General features: G+C 41.3%; 1 protein-coding gene across 1 annotated transcript in view; it reads right to left on the reverse strand.

Annotated features, from left to right (window-relative positions):
* Positions 1–22519, reverse strand: part of LOC136429287 (polycystin-1-like protein 2) — a 33930-nt gene that overhangs the window by 1184 nt on the left and 10227 nt on the right. The window contains exons 5-42 of the mRNA XM_066419148.1: positions 21557–21772; positions 21183–21321; positions 20693–20789; positions 20199–20402; positions 19403–19565; positions 18601–18822; positions 17628–18086; positions 16842–17261; positions 14548–14985; positions 13634–14245; positions 13180–13366; positions 12535–12748; positions 12019–12184; positions 11552–11670; positions 11178–11300; positions 10844–11035; positions 10036–10161; positions 9551–9659; positions 9121–9209; positions 8630–8890; positions 8153–8368; positions 7502–7763; positions 6997–7166; positions 6478–6714; positions 5764–5862; positions 5446–5624; positions 5231–5296; positions 4744–4905; positions 4242–4401; positions 3902–4016; positions 3692–3751; positions 2895–3082; positions 2454–2543; positions 2143–2358; positions 1752–1920; positions 1087–1284; positions 379–620; positions 40–145 (exon numbers count right to left, since the gene is read on the reverse strand). Coding sequence (XP_066275245.1) covers positions 40–145; positions 379–620; positions 1087–1284; positions 1752–1920; positions 2143–2358; positions 2454–2543; positions 2895–3082; positions 3692–3751; positions 3902–4016; positions 4242–4401; positions 4744–4905; positions 5231–5296; positions 5446–5624; positions 5764–5862; positions 6478–6714; positions 6997–7166; positions 7502–7763; positions 8153–8368; positions 8630–8890; positions 9121–9209; positions 9551–9659; positions 10036–10161; positions 10844–11035; positions 11178–11300; positions 11552–11670; positions 12019–12184; positions 12535–12748; positions 13180–13366; positions 13634–14245; positions 14548–14985; positions 16842–17261; positions 17628–18086; positions 18601–18822; positions 19403–19565; positions 20199–20402; positions 20693–20789; positions 21183–21321; positions 21557–21772 — 7491 coding nt within the window. The remainder of the gene's footprint in view (positions 1–39; positions 146–378; positions 621–1086; positions 1285–1751; positions 1921–2142; positions 2359–2453; positions 2544–2894; positions 3083–3691; positions 3752–3901; positions 4017–4241; positions 4402–4743; positions 4906–5230; positions 5297–5445; positions 5625–5763; positions 5863–6477; positions 6715–6996; positions 7167–7501; positions 7764–8152; positions 8369–8629; positions 8891–9120; positions 9210–9550; positions 9660–10035; positions 10162–10843; positions 11036–11177; positions 11301–11551; positions 11671–12018; positions 12185–12534; positions 12749–13179; positions 13367–13633; positions 14246–14547; positions 14986–16841; positions 17262–17627; positions 18087–18600; positions 18823–19402; positions 19566–20198; positions 20403–20692; positions 20790–21182; positions 21322–21556; positions 21773–22519) is intronic.

Genomic DNA, 22519 nt, shown 5'->3' on the forward strand with positions numbered 1-22519 from the left:
AAATTATCTTAGATATTCAGTAACAAGACAAAAACTTACTTTCTTTAAAGAAGTAGTAGAAGGTGATCAGGACGAAGACAATTTGAAACCCAAGGACAACGTAACTCCAAGTTGTTGTGTACATGTATAGCCTGACCGTTGTCACCTGTAGACGAACATGAGAAGTTTGACTTTCCATTGAACTACCTCAAATCGGTAGTGGTAATTCATTGTGATGACTGTCTACTAGTAGTAAGACAACGTACGTAAGGTTGTTTTAAAAACCAGAGCTGAGATGCTTTCTAATTATGCAGTTAAGGCAGACCAAAGTCAGTAGCGTAACAACGTTGTGATATGATCAAATTGCAAGTAAAACTAGAACTCAAATTAATGTTATACCTTCACACTTGTATCAACTCTTCCCCACGCCGTAAATTCCGCCAAAAGCACGACGACGGAGAACAGGTTACAGTTGGGGTTGTACACGATGAACTCGATAAACACGGCTCGGGTTTTGTGATCGATCCAACACGAAGTCTCAAGTTCAGCCAAGGTCACGTCCATCTCGGTGACGTTGGTGAGTTCTGACACGTAGCCACCTCCGTCATAGAAACCGTGCTTTCCAGGGTGGGGTACCGTTGCTGTCGGACAAGATAGATGTGTCATTTGCCCAATCAGGAAGCCTCATGAATGTATATGAATTGTAGCAAATGGTCACATTTGTAATGTCGTCATCTAGCTACGATATAATGGAAAAGTCTGTGACTATTTTTACACATGTGTAAACGTGTTCACAGCCTTGAAAGAAGAGAGAAAAACATGTAAGTTGTAGATATAGATAAAGAATAGCATAGTTTTTCTATCATTCTCTAGGTAACTATTAGTAATTTAATGTGTTTAGCCCCAGTTGGGCATAATTTGCAACAAACGTCGTTGTCACTGTCACGAATACGTTATTCTGAACATGTGGACCCGTTTTAGTAATGTTTCAGTTTTAATCAAGTCTTAGTGGAGCTTGACTTGTAGATACAAAGTTGAGCACTTGGGCAGAAACCGATACTATACGTGGTAATTGACAAAGGTCAATCATGGAAAACCTTGTCATACCTTTTACCGACGGTCGACGATACCTCCATGGCGACAGTTCGGTAGCAGTGTCAACAATGCTATGATTGCCATTGGCAGAATCGTCTAGTCTCAACCAACCGACGTCATAACTTTCTTCGTCTTTATCCCATATGGCGTACGGTGGGGTGCAGTGGTCAACAATGTCAACAAATGGCTCCTGGATGCGACATGCTCCACCTTCAACAGAGGAAAACTATATGGTTAGCATTTGTTTCATTTTCTAGTTGTGCAGACGATACAATTTTTTACCTGCTCCGAGAAAGTTGATATGTATTGCACATCGTTCGTTTGCGTGTCTGTCTTTCTGTCTGTAAACACGATAACTCAAGAGTGCTCATCGGATGGATTGTCTTTGTATTTGGTAGGTATGTAGGTCTTATTGTAGTTCTTTGTAAGACCTCAAAATGAATACATTTTGGGCCCCCTAGCAACTTGCTATGATACTGCAGTAGAACTCCCGGTTGTGATCGGAACATGCTATGGTCACGTTTTTCAGTTAGAGGTAGATGACTCTTGTTTACTTAGTATGTCATTCATTCTAATCAAAATATACAAAGAGAGTATCACATATTAATGTATGTAGTAAGATCATGTAGTAAAAATCATATAGTGCACGCAATTTGCAGTAAAATATAGAATCCTACCTGGACTCACTCGAACCTGCCGGAGGGTTATGGGACCTACAAGGTGCGACACTCTGTCCTGGAGTACTCCATGTAGAGGGAACGCCTCGCCGTTGTACCAGGACGTTTTACCGACTTCTCTTGGGAGAGACGCTTTCATGTAGCTCCAAAACTCTTCAGGGTTAGTGATCTAGAAAAGGAAACATTGCCCACTAGATACATATACATTGATTCCAAACAAAGAATACCTTAGTTCTCAAGAAAATGTAATGACATTAGTTTTTTACCTCCGCGAAGGAGGGTCATCTCCTGGAGGAGTATTGTAAATAGAATTGTGCGCACTTTTGCAGCATAACTACTTCACGGAGGATTGTGTTCTGGGGAATCTTATTGTAGCTCAAAGAAAACGTACCCCTTTGAACGAGGAGACGAAGATGTTCTCCATGCTGCGAGTCATGTGGTACATGTTGGCGTCACGGTTGCCATTGGCAACCACAAGTAGTACCAGGATGTAGAAAAAGTAGAACGCAAGTTCGTGCAGAGCTTCTTGCAGTCCTATTTCTACGAAACGTCGTTCCCGGGCTTTGTCCAGTTCTGCACTGTTCGGGGGCGCTGTATTCTGTGATACCTGTAGAAACTTGTTATTAGATCTTTAAAATATTAGAAATGTGAAAAGTGTGATAAGCATACAGAAGGTTTTTAATTCGAGAAATATAACCAAACTGTAACGACCTTGTCCATAAGAGGGTTGAGATGCTCCTCGTCATCTTGCAGGGGAGTTGGAGGAATGTAGTCAATTCCAGCGTCAGGCGTCTACAGGACAATAAATTCTACATAAATGATTATGACCGTCATAACCTATCAGTATTTACTTTGTTTATCGTTATTGCATTACAGACGTAAATCGTCTGTTCTCAGGGAGGTCGGTGTATTGAAAAGCGTCTTCTGCATTAACACAATAAATCAAAATGCTCATTCTTTGACAAAGACTTGAGTTAAACAGTCGAAAATCTGGGTAAGTCCAATTTTTGTGTTGCAAATTTGATTCAGAATAAATTACGGTTGAACGTTATCATTGTTTCAAAATCATTCCCGCATATTCGCGAAATGCCCAGTATTCTCTAAAGACACAATGAACTATAAAGACAGGGATGAATATGGCACCTTCACAATAAGTGCGATGAAGAGTCCAATGAGGACGATTTTGATGGGTTGTGTGATGAGGATGTCGAAGAAGAATGACGTCAGGAAGGTGAGGAGCCAGGCCTCCGCCTTCTCCCGCCCGTACTCGAACCCGTACAGGATGGTGAAGAAGGCTGAGGCCGCACAGGAGCCCAGGACCAGGAACCAGGCTGGGGAAGGAAATGTTTTCTTTTTTTACTTCGGTTTTTGACAGGCAAGGACGACGTGGCACTGCACTCAAGTTTTTTATAACTTATGTTAAAAGTGCCACGTACAGATAACAACATACCCACTTTTATTCTTATACACCTGGGCGAAGTGAGGAAAGTCGTGTAAAGTGCATTTCCCAAGGGCACAACATCGGTGGCGTCAGGGGGATTCGAACTCAGGACCTCTTGTTCCGAGTTGAACACCCTGACGTTTCGCCACACGACCCCACAACGAAGAAGAAAGAAAATGAAAGCTTTCAAGAAAATGTTTAAAGCATGAACAAATATATGACCATATCTATTTGGTTATGTTCCGACATGTCCTAATCTACGTACATCCTACCATATTGTTTCTCATGTTGATTCTATGAAAGCGCATATATAAGGTTGCTGTGGTTCTAGTATACGATTACTGACGAAATGTCTAATACGTAGAAAACACACGAGATTACACTTGTTAGATGTTAGATGTAATCTTTATCAAATGCCTTATGTCTTCCGAGAAAAATTATAGCAAACAAATTCGTCCTTTTTCTAAAGCTTTACAATACTTCTTGTTTCGTTACGTACCAAAGAAAATGAACCACCACGGTAACAAACAGCCTGTTGCCTTTTTAGAACTTTTGCCTCCTGCAGAAAAAAAAATCAAATATTGAGTAGAATGTAAGCTTTCAAGCAAAGTCTACTGTGGTCTAGACTCTTCTACTCATTAAGTTCAATTACAAAATTGAATGCATTGATGAGATATTACAAAACACATGATGACTGTGCATCTCTGACCTGATCTGTCACTACGCTGCTCCCGAGGAGACCTGGGCGCACAGTGCCGGAAGATCTGTACGATCATCAGGTTCACAGGAAACACCAGCAGGGCACTCTCTACCCCGATAATGACCTTGATTTGTAATGTAAATAGAACAAGCTGTCGGAAATGCACTTGGAAAAATGTTTGGTTTCATTTTGAATTGTACTGTTGCCAAGCAAAACGTCTGTACATAATAGCGCACTCTATTCGGCTACGACGCATCCAAATACGTACATAAACGTTTTCCATCGCAACTGTAATTTTAATCATTCCAAAAGATGCGGACAGTTCGACATAATGTCAAGAATTATATACCTCTGCCCATGAGATCGGGAGCTGGACCTGAAATCCCATGATGTCAAGAGGAGGCGGTCGGTGGTAAGTTTCCCCCTTCCCGAAGAACATGATGTTGGCCACCATGGCGCAGAGTAGCAGGGACAGGCAACAGGAGATACGCTCTACCCGTGTGAAGGTGCTGGACAGGGAAGGCAAATTGAGCAAAACTCATTCAGGAGAGAGTAACCATAGTAAACTGTAGCTTTTTCAATGAACATTTATTCTTTAAAGGATTTTGTATGTGATGAAAATGGTCTCTCTTACAGAAGCAAGACCTGAAAAAACAATCATTATGCTACTCCTGGAAACCCTAATATCAAAGTAGGGGTTTTGCATTTCAAAGAATTATATTGCAAATGACAAGAATACTTTCTTTCTTAAGAAAGAGCTATGGATGCAATGCTGAGATTCTTAAACTGCGTGTACGTCTAACAATGGATTTTCAATGCATATGTCTTTTGATGAGAAAGTCATTTCTCACCTATGCACCGGTCTACCAATGACAGAGTACCACAGATGTCCGTCGCGGAAGTCTCGGGACGTCCTTGAGGAGAAGAGGGTTTTGAATCTCGTCAGCTGTTTGTCTGTGGCCACTGGAAGAACTCGTTCCACCTTACCATCGCCCTCCTCTACTGCAAACCATCTGGAAAATTACAAGGAAAACATTGGACCATGCGTCAACAGGACGATAGTGTTTGACAAATTTGACCATGTATTTGTGCTGGTAAGTAGAGCAAGAGTCCAGTTGCTGGCCTGAGCACGTGGGCATTTGTGCTGGCAAACGTAGCTTTAATGAAATATTCTATCATAGGTACTATACTAGGATGGTGACTCAGCTGACCAGATGTGCTTGTCCAAATAATGACAATGACAACAAATAGTCATCTGTATTGCATCAGACTGTCATTTACCATCTACCTCTCTTAGAATGAATATCCACATAATTTAAAAGATAAGTGGATCCTCACATGTTTCCGACAAAGATGCTTCTCGTGTCCTCCTGTAGATCCGTCACGATGATTCTGTCCAGGAACCTGAACAAAATGTGGCAATAGCGCAGATTGTGTGATTTCAAAGCGTCGAATCAATTAGGTCAGTAATTGCAATGGTGATTGACTTTGAAAATGAAATAGCGAAGATCTTTCGAGAAAATATTTTTCCCTTCTTAAGCTCAAAAACGTACCATGAAGGGTCGTATCCGAAGTTGTCGTGCCACACGTGGATATGACTCAAGGGACCAACCGGAAGTGACGTAGTGACGAGGAAGGTGTCCACGCCTCCGCGGGCGAACGTCAAACGGTTGGAGTCCTCCAATGTATGAGGACCGGATTCTCCGAAGTCACCGTATAAAATGATAGAAACCTAAAACAAGTTGTAATTTTTTGATTTACAGGTTTTTAAATGAAAGTATAAAATTCAAAGGATTCTATTACATCACAGTGTCCATAGTTCTAACGTCTACCGTCGATGATTTCATTTGAACGGAACATAGGGTGCCTACCTTTGCAGTAGTACCAGAGTTGGCTCTTGTTCCTGTGAACACCACTATCTGATACAAACCACCGCCTGTTGTAGAGGTGCCCAGAATTGTAGCCCCCATCTTCAAAAAATGTTAAATTACAATTTACAATATTCTATGCATTCCACAGTGAAACAACAAAACTATATATTCATCATGATATCATTGAAGCTTCACTAATCGGCTTAAGTTATTTGAGGAAATGTGCTTTGTGAACATCGTGTTATGATTTGATAATAGCTTGAAAGTTCATCTGTGTTGGTAGAAATCATTCTTAACCGAGTTTAAACTGTAATTTCCAACACAAGAAATTGGACTTACCCAAATTTACGACCATCCCTCAACAGAGACGGCGGGCGCTACAGACTTTCCAATATTTACGATCCACTACTCACGGAGTCACGTGTGTCATCTGCATAACGTGACGTCACCCCAGCGGTGGATGGATCATTCCTTGACAAAGACCGATGTCGTACGGTCGAAAATTTGGGTAAGTCCAATTTCTTGTGTTGGAAATTACAGTTTAAACTCGGTTAAGAATGATTTGATAATCATGTTTACAGCAAATCCAGGGAAGACTATTTCAAACTATTACGTATTTTGATATTAACAAATAGATAATCTAACAGGCGACATTAAGCATACAAGCCCGGATGGAACAGTATGGTCAGTAAGTTCGAATTCAGGTTTGTTTACCTTTTTCGCATCATCCATGTCTTTTTTCCGCCCCCACAGAATCAGAATCAGGTAAATCCCTACGATGATCCCTATTGTGGACACCACGGCAGGATTGTCGCGGATGTTCTTGAACTCCTTGAGAGCCTCCATGATGTTCAGAGAATTTGGCGCCACGAAAAATTGGAAGTCAGAGCCAAAGGCGGTCAGATGGTTGCATAAGCAGTGCGTCTGACTTTCACTTGTTAAGGGTCCAACCTAAGAAAGTTATAGAAAGGGTACCAACAGGCAGGATATAAACAAATCAGGCACTTTTGAATAGGATGTATTTTCAACATTTTACTGAGCACGAAATGTGTTAATTTTCTTTTTTTTACACAGAATTTGTACAGGATTTAGTATTTGTTAGTGCATTACACTGAGTCAGCCCAGGCGGTTCTCACTGGTAACGACTGATCCACAAAAATACAGGCGAACATACAACTGGTATAACTAACCAACAATAGAAAAGCTATTAGGAAAATACACTTTATACATTACTTTGCAACCATCTGACTTCCACAGGTGTGAGTTCACATCAAAGAAGAGACATTTGGAGGTGAAGATCTTGATGGTGTAGTTCAAGGTGACGTTACGTTCTCTGATGTCTAGGTCAGTGTCACCCCGATACGCACTATTTTCGTTGTCATTTGTCGGGATGTACTCCACACCTATTAAGTGAAATTTCAAGGTCATAATACTTAGATTAAGATGCAACCGTACAAGGGGAAGAAATACATCAGAAGTCGTTCGCTTTGATTCTGAAATTATAAAAAAACGGATAAGTTGAGATGAGAGTTCCAGGTTCTGAGACAGTAGACTATCATTGGCTACAACCACAACTTTTGCGTGCAAGAAGTAAAGAATAAGCGTACTATCCGTGGTGAGACACATCAGTTTCCTGTACTCGTAAGTAAGTGTACTTATTCAAGTGGCATGCTAATTGTGTATCAATATAAAGTCAGTGAAGTCATGATCAAGTCATTATGTTACAAATAGCACATACCAAGATAGTATTCTCCTTCCAAACCGCCAATCTCGTCCGAGGGAATATGTACAGTATATGGATCTGCTCGTATGTCCTTTATATCGTCTATTGGAATAGTGTAGAGCTGGTCAGCAGGCTGTGGCAGTGTGAAGGTCCAGTTGAACGTTGACCTGGTTGGTGGATCTCGGTGACGGAGATACAGGCGGACGGTGGCATTGTCCTCATCCGGCTGCAGGGTGATGTGCACGGATCCTTCTCCTGTCACGTTGAACTTATGAACCTGTTGTCGTGTAAATGTCGCTAGAGTTAGAGAATCTAGAATTCATATGATATCAAAAATAAGGCCCCTTTTCAGAGACAATGTGAACCGTCAGAAAGGTGTTAAAGTAAATACAACCTCACACATACAACTATTTTCTAACATAGTATTGATCAAAGGCTTCATGTACGTACAAAATTGTGGTTACATCATGTGGCGGGCTACCAGTTATGGCATTCGAACTCTGAATGCAAGTATATGACGATGTAGCCTGAGTGCCATCCTACGTAGTAACCACGTTCAATCTTTGCGCTTGCTAACCACGGTGAATCCGAAATGACTGAGCCAGCGGTTACTACGTAGGATGGTACCCAGGCTAATGACGATGATGTAAGGGCATATGACTTTACCGTCAGCAGATTATGACCAACGGGAGCAGTGGCAGCTCGTTCTGTCCTGACAGGCACCGCTCCGCCCTTCCGTGGTGTCACCACCTCTATCGGCTGAGTCAGGTTGTGTACAGGCAGGGCGCCGCTGTCCGCCCGGAACTGCAGTGCGGCTACCGATGACTTGATCATGCCGCCGTTACTGGCATAGCCGAAGGGATTCAATGTCGTTTGGTAGTTCTGTAAGTAAAAAAAAAGTCATGAAAATTTTCAGGTTTGGAACGGACCATTTCACTCACACTTGTCACATTGTACATGTACATGTACTATAATTTGGGTAGGTTAGTCAGTCCTTTCGAGAAAAACGAGATAAACACAGAATCGAAGTTTGAATAAAGAGTAAAGGCATTTAATGACCCATATACGTGGTTGAATAGATACGATACTAGGCTGATTGGAAAACGAAAACCTTAAAAAAAGAAAGAGCCTAAGGTGACTGACCTCTGACCCAACCGAGTCTCCACAAGCTTGTCCGAAAAGCACGGAGGCGTCGGGAATGCGGAACCAGCTCCCAGGTTTACCAGCGCTACCGGAAGTGCTGACTATCTGTGCGCCCATGTTCCGACACCTCTGCTTCGTCAGAGACATCTCAAACTCCTTTTGAACGAAGACTGTCGGCTTCTCGTCTGGTCGTTTCCCACGAAGTAGAAGGTCGTTCATCTTATTCATCGTGTCGAAGATGGCGGTTGTGGAGTGTTGGACCTGAAATACAATTTTTGATAGTACGAATTTTACATATGTTTGCAAGTAATCGACGAAGTTATTCTGAGATATACTAATATGGAACTGTCGACGTAAACCACAGCACTTATCTGAAAAGCGAAGAATGGGCAAAACACAACCGTAGCTAACTTCACATGCAGTAACAATTTGGTTGGCAAAAAAAAATTATATGTAAGCAGAATGATATCAATGAGCATCCCATATCTTACATTTTGATTGTTGTCGTGATCTTCAGTTTCTGCTGTATGAGTTGCTTTCTCCACAGCGTGTGATGATCCTGTCATTACGTTTATACTTGCTGAAGAAGAAACAATGTTTTAGCTCTCGCGAAAATAAAAGTCAATAACAATATATTCAGATTCTTTAGCTTAATAGTGAAACTGTACTTTATTCGTCAAGGGACCAAAAAATGGTAAGTATTATAGTAGCCGTCTTACTATGTATAGTAATAAACGAAAAAAAACGTCAGCTTGGCAATGACAGCGAGCAACCATCATAACCTTATTAAACGTAAAAACGTTGTTTGTTTTGATCTATGTTCGACCCTGTGTGTGTGGTTAACGACACAATTTAATCCAAAAATGCTTTTCTTTCTCGCCTTTATCTGAAGCAGCGGAACAGTACTAGACTAGTACATACCTGTAAAGATGAAAACTGCGGACTCTTCCACTTTCTCAATGCTGAAATCCTCAGGTGGTTGACTCAGGAGGAAGCTCGCCATGTTTGATAAGACGCCAGATGCTACCACCTTAGGGTTGGAAAAAGTATACATATCATAACATAGATTTCGAGTTTGAATAGGTATTAAGCTACAACTATCTAAAATTAATTTCTTGTTTGTTCTTGTGTGTGTCATGTTTGTAACTATTGAAGGATTTTGATATACTTTGATAGTCTACGCTACAATTATCTAAAAATTGATTTTTAGTTTTTTTAGTTTTTTTGTCTTTTTCGTAACCATTGAGGGATTTTGATATACTAATAACTACTTTGTTGATGGAGTGCCGGTGCTTTAAACTGCTGAAAGAAGTTGCCAAAGGTAGAAATACATTGTTCCTTATGTGGTAGGCATAGGCTCCGATGAAAATGCCACCTATACTCTACAAATCGTCAAATACTCTTACCTGCGTCTCTGTTGACAGCTGGTCCGGGGCACGTGTGGCCTGACTGAGACTTGCTGAGATCGAGTTGACAGATAACACAGATCTGGGCTGGAACTTGGACAGGCCGGTTACCATGGCGGTGCGTATCTGGTGTGGGGAAGAATCATCATCTCATCATCATCATCAGTCGACACTTAAAAATAGTGCTGCGTACCGGTACTGTACCGTAAGAATTGATTCGTGGTACAGGTCGAAAATACCGGATCATGAAGTACCGGTACTGTACCGATATAAATATGTGCTTATTTTGTGACTGATCTCCTGGACTCATGCAACACCAAACGTGACCAAAGTGATACATTGGAACAGCGTAACTATTATGCAACAGATCATTCAGGCAGGTCGGAAGTTTTGATAGTAAGGCCAAGGGTTTTTTTTAGATACGTTTTGAATAAATCAGACGTAAATTGGTTATGTTACGTTACATGTCCGGACCTGTGCCTAAATCTCTGTACCGGTACCGGTACCTGTACCTGATGTTACGTTTTGAGGTACGCAGCACTACTTAAAAACATATTACAGGTACAGATGCACAGAAACCATTTAAGTAGGCATAACTGATTATGTCTACTTTAATGTTTTTCAAACATAATCGACGTTTTAATTTGAAAAATAAACGTACAAATATATAGCGTTGTTGAATCTTATGTAAGTATAACCAACGCAACGATACACGTTGTAAATGTACATATGCGTGCTGCTAGCATCCAAATTATCTGTTTATGAAGTATTCGAAGATCTTTAAATCAAGAAAAACAGACGCACACACCTTTGTAAAAGTTCCTGTCTCTGCTATTGTCAAGTTTACACTGCCAGAATTGAGCACCGATGAAACACTGCGGGACAGTTGTAACACCGCCTGGAGGTCTCCTGTCCGGACGAGTTTACTCAGTGCACTGTTCTCTCCGCTTGTCAACCGTCCGGCAACGGCAACAGATTCCTCAGGGGGCAGGTCATTAACCTGTAAAAATGCATTATGTCATCACATGGACGTTTGACGCCTTGTTTTCAGTCCCCAGCATTTGCCAAGCCTAGCGCTTATAGCTAGATAAGTTTCTTTCAAAACGCATTTCATAAATGAAAATACGGTGTAATATCCATACCTGTACATACAGCTTTACTGATGACGTCGCTCCAAAGGCGTCCGATACACGAACCTTTAAGGTGACGTTGTAATCACGTGATGCTTGACCAACCGGAAGAAGTTGGGGTGGCATAGTCGAGGTCTAGTCGGTAAAATGAAAATAGAAATGTTTCAGAATGAAATGTTCTACCGTGGTACATAGGAAATAATGCAGAACAGGAAATTAAAAAAATACGTAGAAAAAAAAGTCACTTCTCTATATACAATTTGATGAGAGCGCAGATGTACACAATTATTGATAGAGACCTCCTTTCTCTGCAAGATGTTAAGAAGAATAAAATGATTTAAAATGATAAATGTTCAGTATGTTGCACGGAATGCTATCCCTCTTACCGTGCCACTGTGAAGAAGAGAGAACATCTCCCCTGATGCGGTACTGAGCGACGCCAGTCTTTCCCCGCCTGAATTATACAGGTAGCTGTACGTCAGGGGCGTGTCCTGGTCATGGAACCCTGCAGATGTTGAAAACAATGATAGAACAATCGTCAAAGTACTTAACGAACTCAAATACAATGTAAATAGGACGGATAAACACGGCAGCTTATATTCGAAGGAAAGTTCATCTGTGTTAATAGAATCCATAGTTGTACAGTTTGAGGTTTGCTCCAACAAAAAGGAAGCACCATGAATTTTCAGTCGATCTCGCCAACCTTCATCAAATGACTGTTTCACTGCGCTAACTTTCCGGAATCAGCGAGATCGACTGCAAATTCATTGTGAACGTTTACTTTGTGTTGGATCAAAGCTCACATTGTACAACTATGGCAGCTTACACGTTTATGTTTTAATGTGTTCCTTACCATTGCATGACACAGAGAAGGCTGTCACCAGAGCTGTTCCCACAAACGGGGTGACGGTGCAGGATCCTACTGTTGGCGGTTCGTTTGTCTCAAAACTGTACTCAGCAAATCCTCGGCGCCCGTCTTCTAGGGACACTTCGACTCTGAGCACATAGTTGCCTGGAACCTTGAGGAATGAAAATAGGCAAAATTTTACCATAGGTAAGAAACCATCAGTATTCATAAAATCAGAAAAAATGTATTTCAATAGTGTCTACCAGGCTCCACTGGTCGCTGGAAAAAATGTAGAAATTTTCCAAATAGACATAGGCCTATTGGCCAAATAGACAATAGACCTGGGTCGCAAACTGTGCTTCAAGGCCAGCTAACTCTTCTGGCATATTGTCTGTCTACTTCGCCAATTTCTACTATTTTTTCAGCGACCTATAGAGCATAATAGAAGCTATGATTTCAGTACTGGAAAAGTGGTGGAAGGTAACAAATGGCCAACAGGAATATGTAGTTATGTAAATCTACCGTGAAAACACCCGATCGAACGACAAGGTCAGGAAGATGCTTTCCCGTGATGCTCTCTTTGTTCCAGTTCACATCGCTCCGGCCGAATCCTGTTGGTGCCCCAACCAACGTCCAGTCGTAGGATACACTGTTGTTCAGCTCACAGTTGGAACACGTGGACACTAGGACCAGCCTATCTGAGGGGTTTGCTCTTCTGTTGCAGTTAGAGTGGCAACTAGAAAGACAACATCTTATCAGAATTTATGGGCGAACAATGTATTACATTGGAAAATTTAGGGTAGGATATGAAGAGAGATATCGCGTAGATGATCCTCCTACTTATGCTTTGGTCCCATTTCAAAAGCGGGGTACCGACTTGGCAGCTTGTGGGAACGAAAAATATGATATGAAAGACATAAAAAGACACAAAACGTAAAAAAAACTAATACTAGCCATACGTTGTGTATTTTCTTGATATGCATTTTTTTTCGTTTTCGCAAACAGCCCGGCCGGTCCCCGGATTGGGAATGGGACCGAAGCATAAGTCACAAAGCGTAAGACAACCACTAGAAAAGAAAGAAGAAAGCTTAGTTCAAGTTTGATAAAAAACTAAGAGCAGGAATTCATCCAGAAAGGTATCTCTGCACTGAGAAGTAAGAGCATCACCTGATCAAGACTATGGGCGAACCCTCCTCCACTATCCAGAACACCTGGGTGAACCACATGGGTTGTCGTCCGGGATAGCTCACTGTTACGTTGAAGGTAAATGTAGTCTCGCCAGGGGGCAGTTTTGTTTGGTTGACATGTTGGACCGGACCAGATACTCCATCGCTGAACACTTCATCACAGAGACCTACGATGAACAAAAAGAGTAACGGTGTTAGATAGCTGTATGAACTAAATTTAGATTTTTAAAAATGACGATTTTTAGAAATACGATATTTGCCATTGAAAGTAAAAGTAACATTTAAGACTTTATTGCATTGGTTGGTTTATTGCACACAAGTATTGCATAGTTCAAATCAACGGATAAAAAGCGCTGCTTACAATGCAATTGTTAATTGAATAAACCTTGCAATTGTTAATTGAATATAGATTTATTGCACAAAAATTACCGTACCTTTGCTACTATTGTTTTCTTCCAATTGATGCCCCGCCATGCACGACCAAGTGTAGTTCAGCGACGAAGCCTCTATCATCCCATCCGGGTCATAGGATGACGAGGCATTCAGTACAATATCTGACCCTTCAGCTACGGATCTTGCTGTTCCGCCGAAAATATCAGCCACTAATTGCGACGGGACGACTCTAACCCACCGCTCTGTCTGCTTTGACATGTCCAGGCCAGACAGTTCATCTGTTACTGTTGCATTCATCAGAAAAAGGACATTTCCATACGGCAGAACATTCTTCGGGATTACAAGTTCTGTTCTTGTCGTTTCTATACTTGCAGGCAGTAAAATGGGTAATAGACGGGATGCTCGCCCGTCCACATGTTGTTGAAATGCAGACCATTTGTATTTGTGCATGTCAGATTTGCATTCCAAGTGCGCTTGCGCCTGCAGCTGCAGATGGAATCTCCTCAGGACAGCCACTGCAGACGACATGTTCGACCCACCACCGCTCACTGACACAGCAGCAACGCAGGGGAAGCAGATGTGAGATCCATCCGTGTTCAGACATGTGTGCTCCTCAGGACAGGAGTGATCGCCTCTTGCACATTCATCCACATCTGGATTATATTGGGACATAGATATACCACCAAATGATATATTATCATTTTCTTCGGTCCTATATTCATACCAACACAACACAACACAGCAGCTTGAAATACTGACATTCGAAATTTTCGTGGGATGATTTCTTACAATTTGCTTTGCAGATAGAATGTAATACATTTTCAAGTATCATCATAGTAAAATCATATAATGAATTGATTTATCTCAAGTTGTCAGTTTTAACAGTAGCTTTGAAATGAAATAAAAGGGTGTAAATATCAGGTGGCGAATGTGTTGAGATGGAACGTGACGCTACCTTCACAGTGTGTCCCATTCCATCCGTAACCTTCCCGCCTACATGTAGGTGTCTCGGTGACTGTGGAGCTCTGCACTGTTGTAGTGTGGTCCGGCTGTGCAGGGGTGGGCGTCATAAAGTAAGTTGTTTCCTTGATGACGGAATCTGTGGAATGTTCTTCTGCTGTCTTGACAACAGGAGACTCTGTTCTATCGTTGTCACGTGTGTACAGCGCGGTTGTTACAACAGAGTCCTGGTCAGTTGTAAATTCTATAGCTAAAGCATCAGTGGTACCTCCATTTGTAGGGTACGCTTCTTCTGTTGTCTGTTGCAATTCGGTGACTACCAAAGCATCGGTTGTTCTTCCGTCTGTTGGATATACTTCAGTCGTTGTCGCATCCGCAGTTTGATGACCCGGAGTTGTCACGTACATCTCTGTTGTCCATGGATCTGTGGAAACTGTATAAAGATATTAGATAAGAAAAAAAGTCTTAGAAGTTAGAGTTATCTTTAGGTGTGATCTCCTGACTGCCGAAGCTACAAGGTGTTAAGAAGAGAGACAGATAAGTCGCCTGGAATTAGTCGAGACAACTTCCGGGGAAGAAAAAAAAGGTCAATTAGCAATAGTGCTATAGGAACTTAGATGCTGCCGAATAGGTGCAGAATAAACACATACATACACAGAGTAACCTGGGATAGAGGAGGGGGATATAAAGTGTCAGGAAATATCAACAGGTTAGGGATATAGGGAAGGCGGGAACATTAACCCTATCTAGACCGGGGGGGGGCTAAAAGTGCCCGCGCCAACTTTGACATCGTATAACTGCCAAACGACGTATGGTAGGACAACCAAACTTTGTGACTTTTCCTAAAATTTAGTTGGCAACAATATAATGATAAAAGTATGAGTTTATCATTTTTCGTGTTGCCATGGCAACGGGTTCCTGAAGAGGCATTTTATGCAAATTTCACTAATTTTGATTTAAACATCGTTGTTTCCAATGTTTTCTTGCTCAGCCACACTAGTTTTCTACATGTATAACATCACATGTGATTTAATGTAACTGTCATGATTCAATATTCATAAATTATGCTAATTTGATGACGTCATCGCTCAAAATCGAAGATGGCGGACAAAATAATTATTTTCGGTATAAATAGGCTTTTTCGCCTTTAAATTCGTCACAAACTGGAATTTTCTTAACCAGAAACATTCAGAATAATGTTTTTAGTCTATTTTGATTGTTATTTGGGATCAAACATGGAAAAAATGTATTTTGAAAAATTTCAAAATGGCCGATCCAAGATGGCGGATCCCAGGGGGTCGTTTACAACACATGATGTCATTCTTCGACGTCATTTTGACGTCAACTTAGTCACCACTGACGTCAAATGTCTTTGCATACCTTTAAATCAATTATACGCACTATTTGGTCTATAACTTTTAGATATCATGGGAATTCCCTATTTCGGCAATAAAATCACATCGATGACGTCATAATTACGTCATATTACGTCATAACGTCACCAAAATTACAGAAATTATCAAACTTCACGTGAACATCACTCCCTGTAAATTTGGTGATGATAGAGCATACCGATCGGAAGTTATGACGGGGGGGTCGAAAGAGCCCCCCCCCGGTCCAAAAAGTCTCAAAAAAGCCCGGTCTAGATAGGGTTAACTGGGGCGAAACACTGGAAGGGACGTGTTGGACGGTATGGATCAGAATTCAGAACCAAGAGAAAATTGGGACTCCAGGACAAGCCACGATAGTAGTAGAATGCCGGAAAAACACAACTTGAGGGTAACAATAACCAGATGCCCAAATTTAGACACAAACAAACGACACAATAGTTGGAGGCTTTGAGGGAAAACGGCCGCTTTGAAAGTGCGCAGGGGGCAAAGAGAGTATCATAATGGTAGAAGTCACCGATAATAGACACGTGTAGTTAAAGACAGTATATTTGATCAAACAAGAAGTATATAAAGAAGCTTTAGGATTGCGTAATATCAATAGCTGTAGTACCGAAGGGAAAATATCTAGCTTCGCAATATATTAGGGGGTATAACGTGGAGTGATTGGTACCTAATAAAAAGAGATAAACTTAGAGTAATATGGCGGACAATTTCAATGCATCAATAACGAAATCTGAACGACTTTATGACATTAGACAAAACTCATTACCAGCTGAGGCTACTGTACTATAAATATAATATCTAGTCCGTCAGGGGTTTGTCCTTGAATTTATAAACATTAAAAAGAGGGGCACTGTCAAAATCGTTAATCACTGGAAAAACAATGATAATCTCTTACATCCAACAGTTGAACTATCCTCATCATCTCCAACTTCATTAAAAGCAGCCCGGAAGCCTGTCGACTCAACAGTAGAGTTCGTAACAAAAACAACAGTCATGCTGCTCCCCGTTGTGGCAACTGTTGCCATGGTGTCACAAAACCTCCCTAGCAACGGCGCTGTGGAGCTATTCCCGTCATGCACTGCTATATAGTCATACGGGCAGTCGCCATGATCGGCCAGGTCAAGGGTCATAAAGTTGAGAGCTAAGGTCACGTTTTCTGCCGCCTCCATTGTCCAACTGCACACAGTGTCACTGTTGTAATGGCCCGATCCGCTTTGAGCGCTGGATATGGTTCCGACACTGGACTGGACGTAGAAGGACATATTTCCTTCACACTCATATTTCGGCTCGATGGACGAAAATGGCAGGTCGGTTCCTAAAAAAGTTGACATACAGAGACCACGGTAAATTGTATTTTCGGGAAAACTGGTCGATAAGCAGTTAGCTCTTTGACATCTTTGACACATGTATGGGAAAGCATAAGTGCGTTATCCTCAAAAGCGTTCAGAAGTAGCAGTTAGTGTTTTGGCACTTGGATCATCAAAATATGAAAAGGGTAAGGTAAAGTGTGTGACCTCATATCAGGCTGAGTACAAATCATAGCGCTTTTTCGTTAACTTGTAGTGCAATGCGGCTTTGCCATCATTTAATATAACTATAACCTAAATACGCAAAAAAAGTACAGCTGTTGCAATGTACAAAAATAGTGTCGTATGATATCAAGTAATGAACATCCATTGACCTGTGCTTCCGTATAATTGAACTTCAGAAATATACGGCTGGAATCCTGAAATGGTTGACGTGATCAAAAGTTTCCAGTACCGACTGTGCGCGATAAAACCCCCGTGTGCCCGGGTTTGCCTTCCCGCATGCATGCTAAACGTTCCAACCGTGGACCAATCGTCTTTATCTACGTCATCCGATACGAGAAGTTCAAAAGAAGTGGGGTAATGTTGTTCGTCGGTGAGTCCCGGGGGACTGATGACGCGGATTCTGTTCAACCAATAGGATTGCTGCATGTCGAATACTATGCTCCAGCTGTCGTACATGAAGGGTAAGCCGATGGGGTTCCAAAATGTCGTGATGTTTTCGTCAAAAACATTGGCGGCGCCGAATACAGTCACGGCGTCAAAATATGGCGTTCCTGACGAGTCAATCGGCCAAGACGTGTTGGCGGGGATCCAGCCTGCGTGTTTTGTCTCTGGGGGAGGAGAGAGAGGTTAACAGGAACGTCAAACCGGCTCCAAACATTAGTAGTTATCATTCATGGTTTACAGCCTCTACAGATATGTATGAGCACAAAATTCTCTGATGTTGTTTTGCCATATATTGCAGAAAAGAAGTCAAACCCTTCAAATAGACTGGTAGAAATCAATTAAGAATAGCTGTTAATGAATCATTGTTTTGCCTAGTTTGCAATGAACCCTCAGGAATGAATTTACAATAAAGTTATCATCTACGCAACTGAACACAACAAGGAAACATAGCTCTAACTACTTATGCTGATTTACTCCTATCTGTTTGTATACACTTAGGTATAGGTAAATGCATTTATATCCATTTGGCTGTTTGTTTGTATAGATGTAGTATAACCTTGCAAAAGTCGCTGTACTTTTGTGTAAATAAATATTTCCTATAACGTCACAATTACTTATTGTTTATCACACACAAAAAGACCTGCCCTCTGCGAGTACCATCTAGAAGTGTTCTCTCACCTGTGGCGGTGAAGACTTCAACTTCACACAGCGTCAGGAAGTCAGTTCTCCCTACCAGCTGGATGGTGACGTAGCGGCCGATGATTGGCTCCTGGCAGTCGATGGTGATCACGTGGCCATGTTTTGTTAGGCTGAGGTCGTTGTTGGTCTTTCCGCACTCCGGGTTTTCTGACAGGTCGAAATGTTCCCCAACGTTCACTTGGAGTGTAGTGAGCCGGTCATCTGAAAATAACAGATAAAATAGTGCTCGGCCAATATTTCAGTTGCACTAGTTGTCCGAATTTATAAAGCGTAGAGCAAGTAATTAGTCTAGATTGCTAGAAATCAATTAAACAATCAATCAACTAGAATACTGATTACACGACTTTACACGCTCGACAAATGATGTTAATATTCTAGCCGTTAGGGAGCCTTAACCTGCACCACTTATTTCCTGCCCCAAAAGCTACTATCACTAAAAAATCACGACCGTAGCATATCCAGAACACGAGATATCAAAACCACAAGTTCCACTGCAGTACCGTAGGAAGCCGCTAGAGAGCCCTTTATCCAATCGTTTGTAGTAGAGTAGATGTATAGAGTAGAGTAGTTTGCCAACCTTTACCAACGTATCTAATATGACCATAAAGATCCATCTACGACTTCTCGAGTTATGCTGTTCGCAAACAAACAAACAAACAAACAAACAAACAAACAAACAAACAAACAAACACATACATACATTCAAATACACACATACACGCTTGCCCGAAAACATAATCTTCTTGGCGAAGGTAATTATTGAAATGAAAATGAGACTTACTGCATCTGTATGATGACGACTGTGCCGATCCACCCAACTGCCAGTCATCAAGCCTCCATCCAATGACATCGCCCATCTGACACCCGGCCATGACGTCATTGATTTCTGCTGGGGACAGCACCTTGGACCACATGTTCACCCCCGATACGTCACCAGTGTATGCCTAGAGAGAGTAAATGTCTTTGTTAATTTTGAATATGTTTGTGAAACAGATTGACCAAAGAATCATTAGGTTACATGCCAAATGTTGCATGGTGATTTGCACTGGTGTATTGTGGCCATGGCAAGCGAGCACTTATACAAAACATTTTCCTTTTTCATACCATTGTACATTTTGGCGCTCTATTCAAAGTAAGAAATTTTATCTTTATGTGCTTGACTTATTACATAACCGTTCTTGGAACGTAGCATACCCCATAATGTAAACCAATTTTTGATTGGTTTGTGGCCCTTTGTCCGCTCTTTTAATTTGAAAGTAGCCAATAGAAATGTTTCCGATAGGATCAAAACATTGTACATAATTATAGCCCTCATGGTGATGTCCGTTCGTTTGTTTAATTATTCAACCAGGGGGATACATATCGTCTTTAAGGCGTTTTTTAATATACCATGGGCTTTACATCAACTCAAAGTTGCAACAAATTTAAAAGCAACTAAAAAAGTTACTTAAATTACCAAATAATACAAAACCAAAATATATAACATATACTGTGCATAAAATCATACTACAAATAAAACAATGGTGTAACCTAAATATGATATTACGTAGAACATAGTCATATTAATAGATTTGTACCTGAAACTTCTGGAAGCCCCCTCCCAGTCTGTCCTGGTCCTGTCCCAGTACCATGATCCCGTCGGTGGGAACACGATGTCCAGTGGCAATGTCGGTCCCGTTAGCTTTGACTTGTCCGTCAACATAGATGTGCCATAAGCCACGCCCACTTGTCCACGTGATGCACACGTGATGCCACTGTCCATCCAGGACGCCAAGTTCAAGCTAAAGAGAAAGAAACAGTCTGGTGTCACAACTGTTATTTTAAACGTCAGTGTGTGATATAACAGAATCAGATACTGATTACGATCTAAGTAGTGATCCGAATTATGGAGAATTTCCTTGTTTGTTCTTAAACGCTCTAATGAATATACATATTAATTTGTAGGCCAAGATTCGCATTCTTAAACAAAACTCTGCAGGTATAATGTCTATTGTGATCATATATGCTGAAATGAAGTGTTTTTAAGATAAAGAGCAAAGTTATGATAAAGTGAAACGTTATGCATACAAACCCTAGTAGCGTAGTTACTGTTGATGAACAGATTATGTGATGTTTGCTGGTTGATGGCGTACAACAGAATCTCGTTGCTCTGCTCACTAGTGGCGTAACTGTGGGAAACATCAGTGGACTGTTAAGGCAACTATAGCTAGCCTTCGAGTATCAGATACGCATTTATACCCACACTTCTTGGTAATTCATCGGCAAGAAAAAAGATGACGATGATCCCTAGCATTCGTAGATGCGATTGCGCATGTGCAGTGTCAAAGGTCGATTCCTCTGGCTTTAAAACAGTTGTCGCAGTTATCGTCTTGATTTACATAACAATTTTATTTACGTCTCAGGGGCCTTCACCTTTGACACTTCACATGCACATGCGTACTCGAATTTACGAATGGGCTTATAAGAAACTGCCTGACATACTTCGGGAAAGCGTATGAACTAGCGGTCCAAATATCATATCTTAATCCCTTGAAAGTTATTGTGAATGTGATCTATAGTACCTGATAATTGTTCCAGAGACGCGGGAATTCGTACGGACGCGGAAGCAGAGGGTAAACTCGTCAAGGGTGTCATTGCCAGTAAGCCGCAAGGAGGCGTAGTTGTCAGCAGACAAGGGAGGTGGAAACGTCAGATGTTCCCCTATTGGCAATTTTATGGGAAATTGAATAACAACTATAGATCATAATCAAGAAAACTATTGAATATAGGAATAGAGTGAGTCGAGTAGTCCCCCTGGTTTTGCAGATGCAAGCACTATCATTGTATACCAAATATCTGTAGATCTTATGGTGCATATATGCGCGAAAACCTACGTACACCCAACTGGGTGCAGGTAGGTTGCAAAGGAGAAAAAAGGCAATTAAAAAATCCTTACCGCAGCATTGTCCTCTGCTGTAGATGCGAACCCTCCCGACAGGGTAGTTTCCTCCTAGGTCCACCTTGAACCATGGGTCTGTCTCCCTGTCAGTATGGACACAATCGCCAGAGGGCGTGACTACACTGCTGGTGTAACCGTCCACGGCGAGGCTGGCTGACAGGCCGGGCCATCGGCTGCTCAGAGATGCTGTTTTGCCCAGGGCAATATTTCCACCTGAAAGTTCCAACAAACAAGTAAATAGCAGTAGATATCCTCGTATTACCATGGTACAGGGCTACATTACGTAATACCCTCGCCTTTATGTTTTGTGTTGTTGGAGGAAGCATCGCATGCTATCTTTAAACTGTGATTGGCTTATAATGAACGATGTGTCAGTCCTAATGTGTTGAAAACAATGGGTTTTAAGTCCCCTCCAAATTCTGTCACTTTCTTTTCTCCGTGAGCAAGGAAATGAAATTGTCCGTGTTTTTCCGAGGGCAGTTGCCTCTAGATACAATGTTTTGATCCTTCATAATCGAATTGAAAACAAGAGTTCTACGACCTCATACCTTCGCCAAATGATTTTGACCTTTATGACTGACGTATTAGGAGTGTTTTTCATCAATCAAAAATCATACCAGTTGATCCTCCTCACCCAAATAACATAAGTTGTCCAAACCTCCTTGTTATGATTATGAGCTTAACAAAGAAGGTTATGCTAACATTTTTCATCAATAATGCAAATAAGCTCCTTATTAGCATAATTTGATTCAATGGTGTTCACATTCACACAACTTCTAAATGCAACAAGTGTGAAATTGCCGTTATTTACTAGTATGGAATGATAGTAGTTTCTCATGAATTATGCAAATTAGGCCTACATTTGCATAATTTCTATCTATTGACATTCCTCTCTTCCTCAGTTACAAATGTCACATATTTGAATAGTCATATCATGGAACACAGCAGGTTTTTAAAATT

Source organism: Branchiostoma lanceolatum, chromosome 3, assembly GCF_035083965.1.
Source record: "Branchiostoma lanceolatum isolate klBraLanc5 chromosome 3, klBraLanc5.hap2, whole genome shotgun sequence".
Classification (NCBI taxonomy): Eukaryota; Metazoa; Chordata; class Leptocardii; order Amphioxiformes; family Branchiostomatidae; genus Branchiostoma; species Branchiostoma lanceolatum.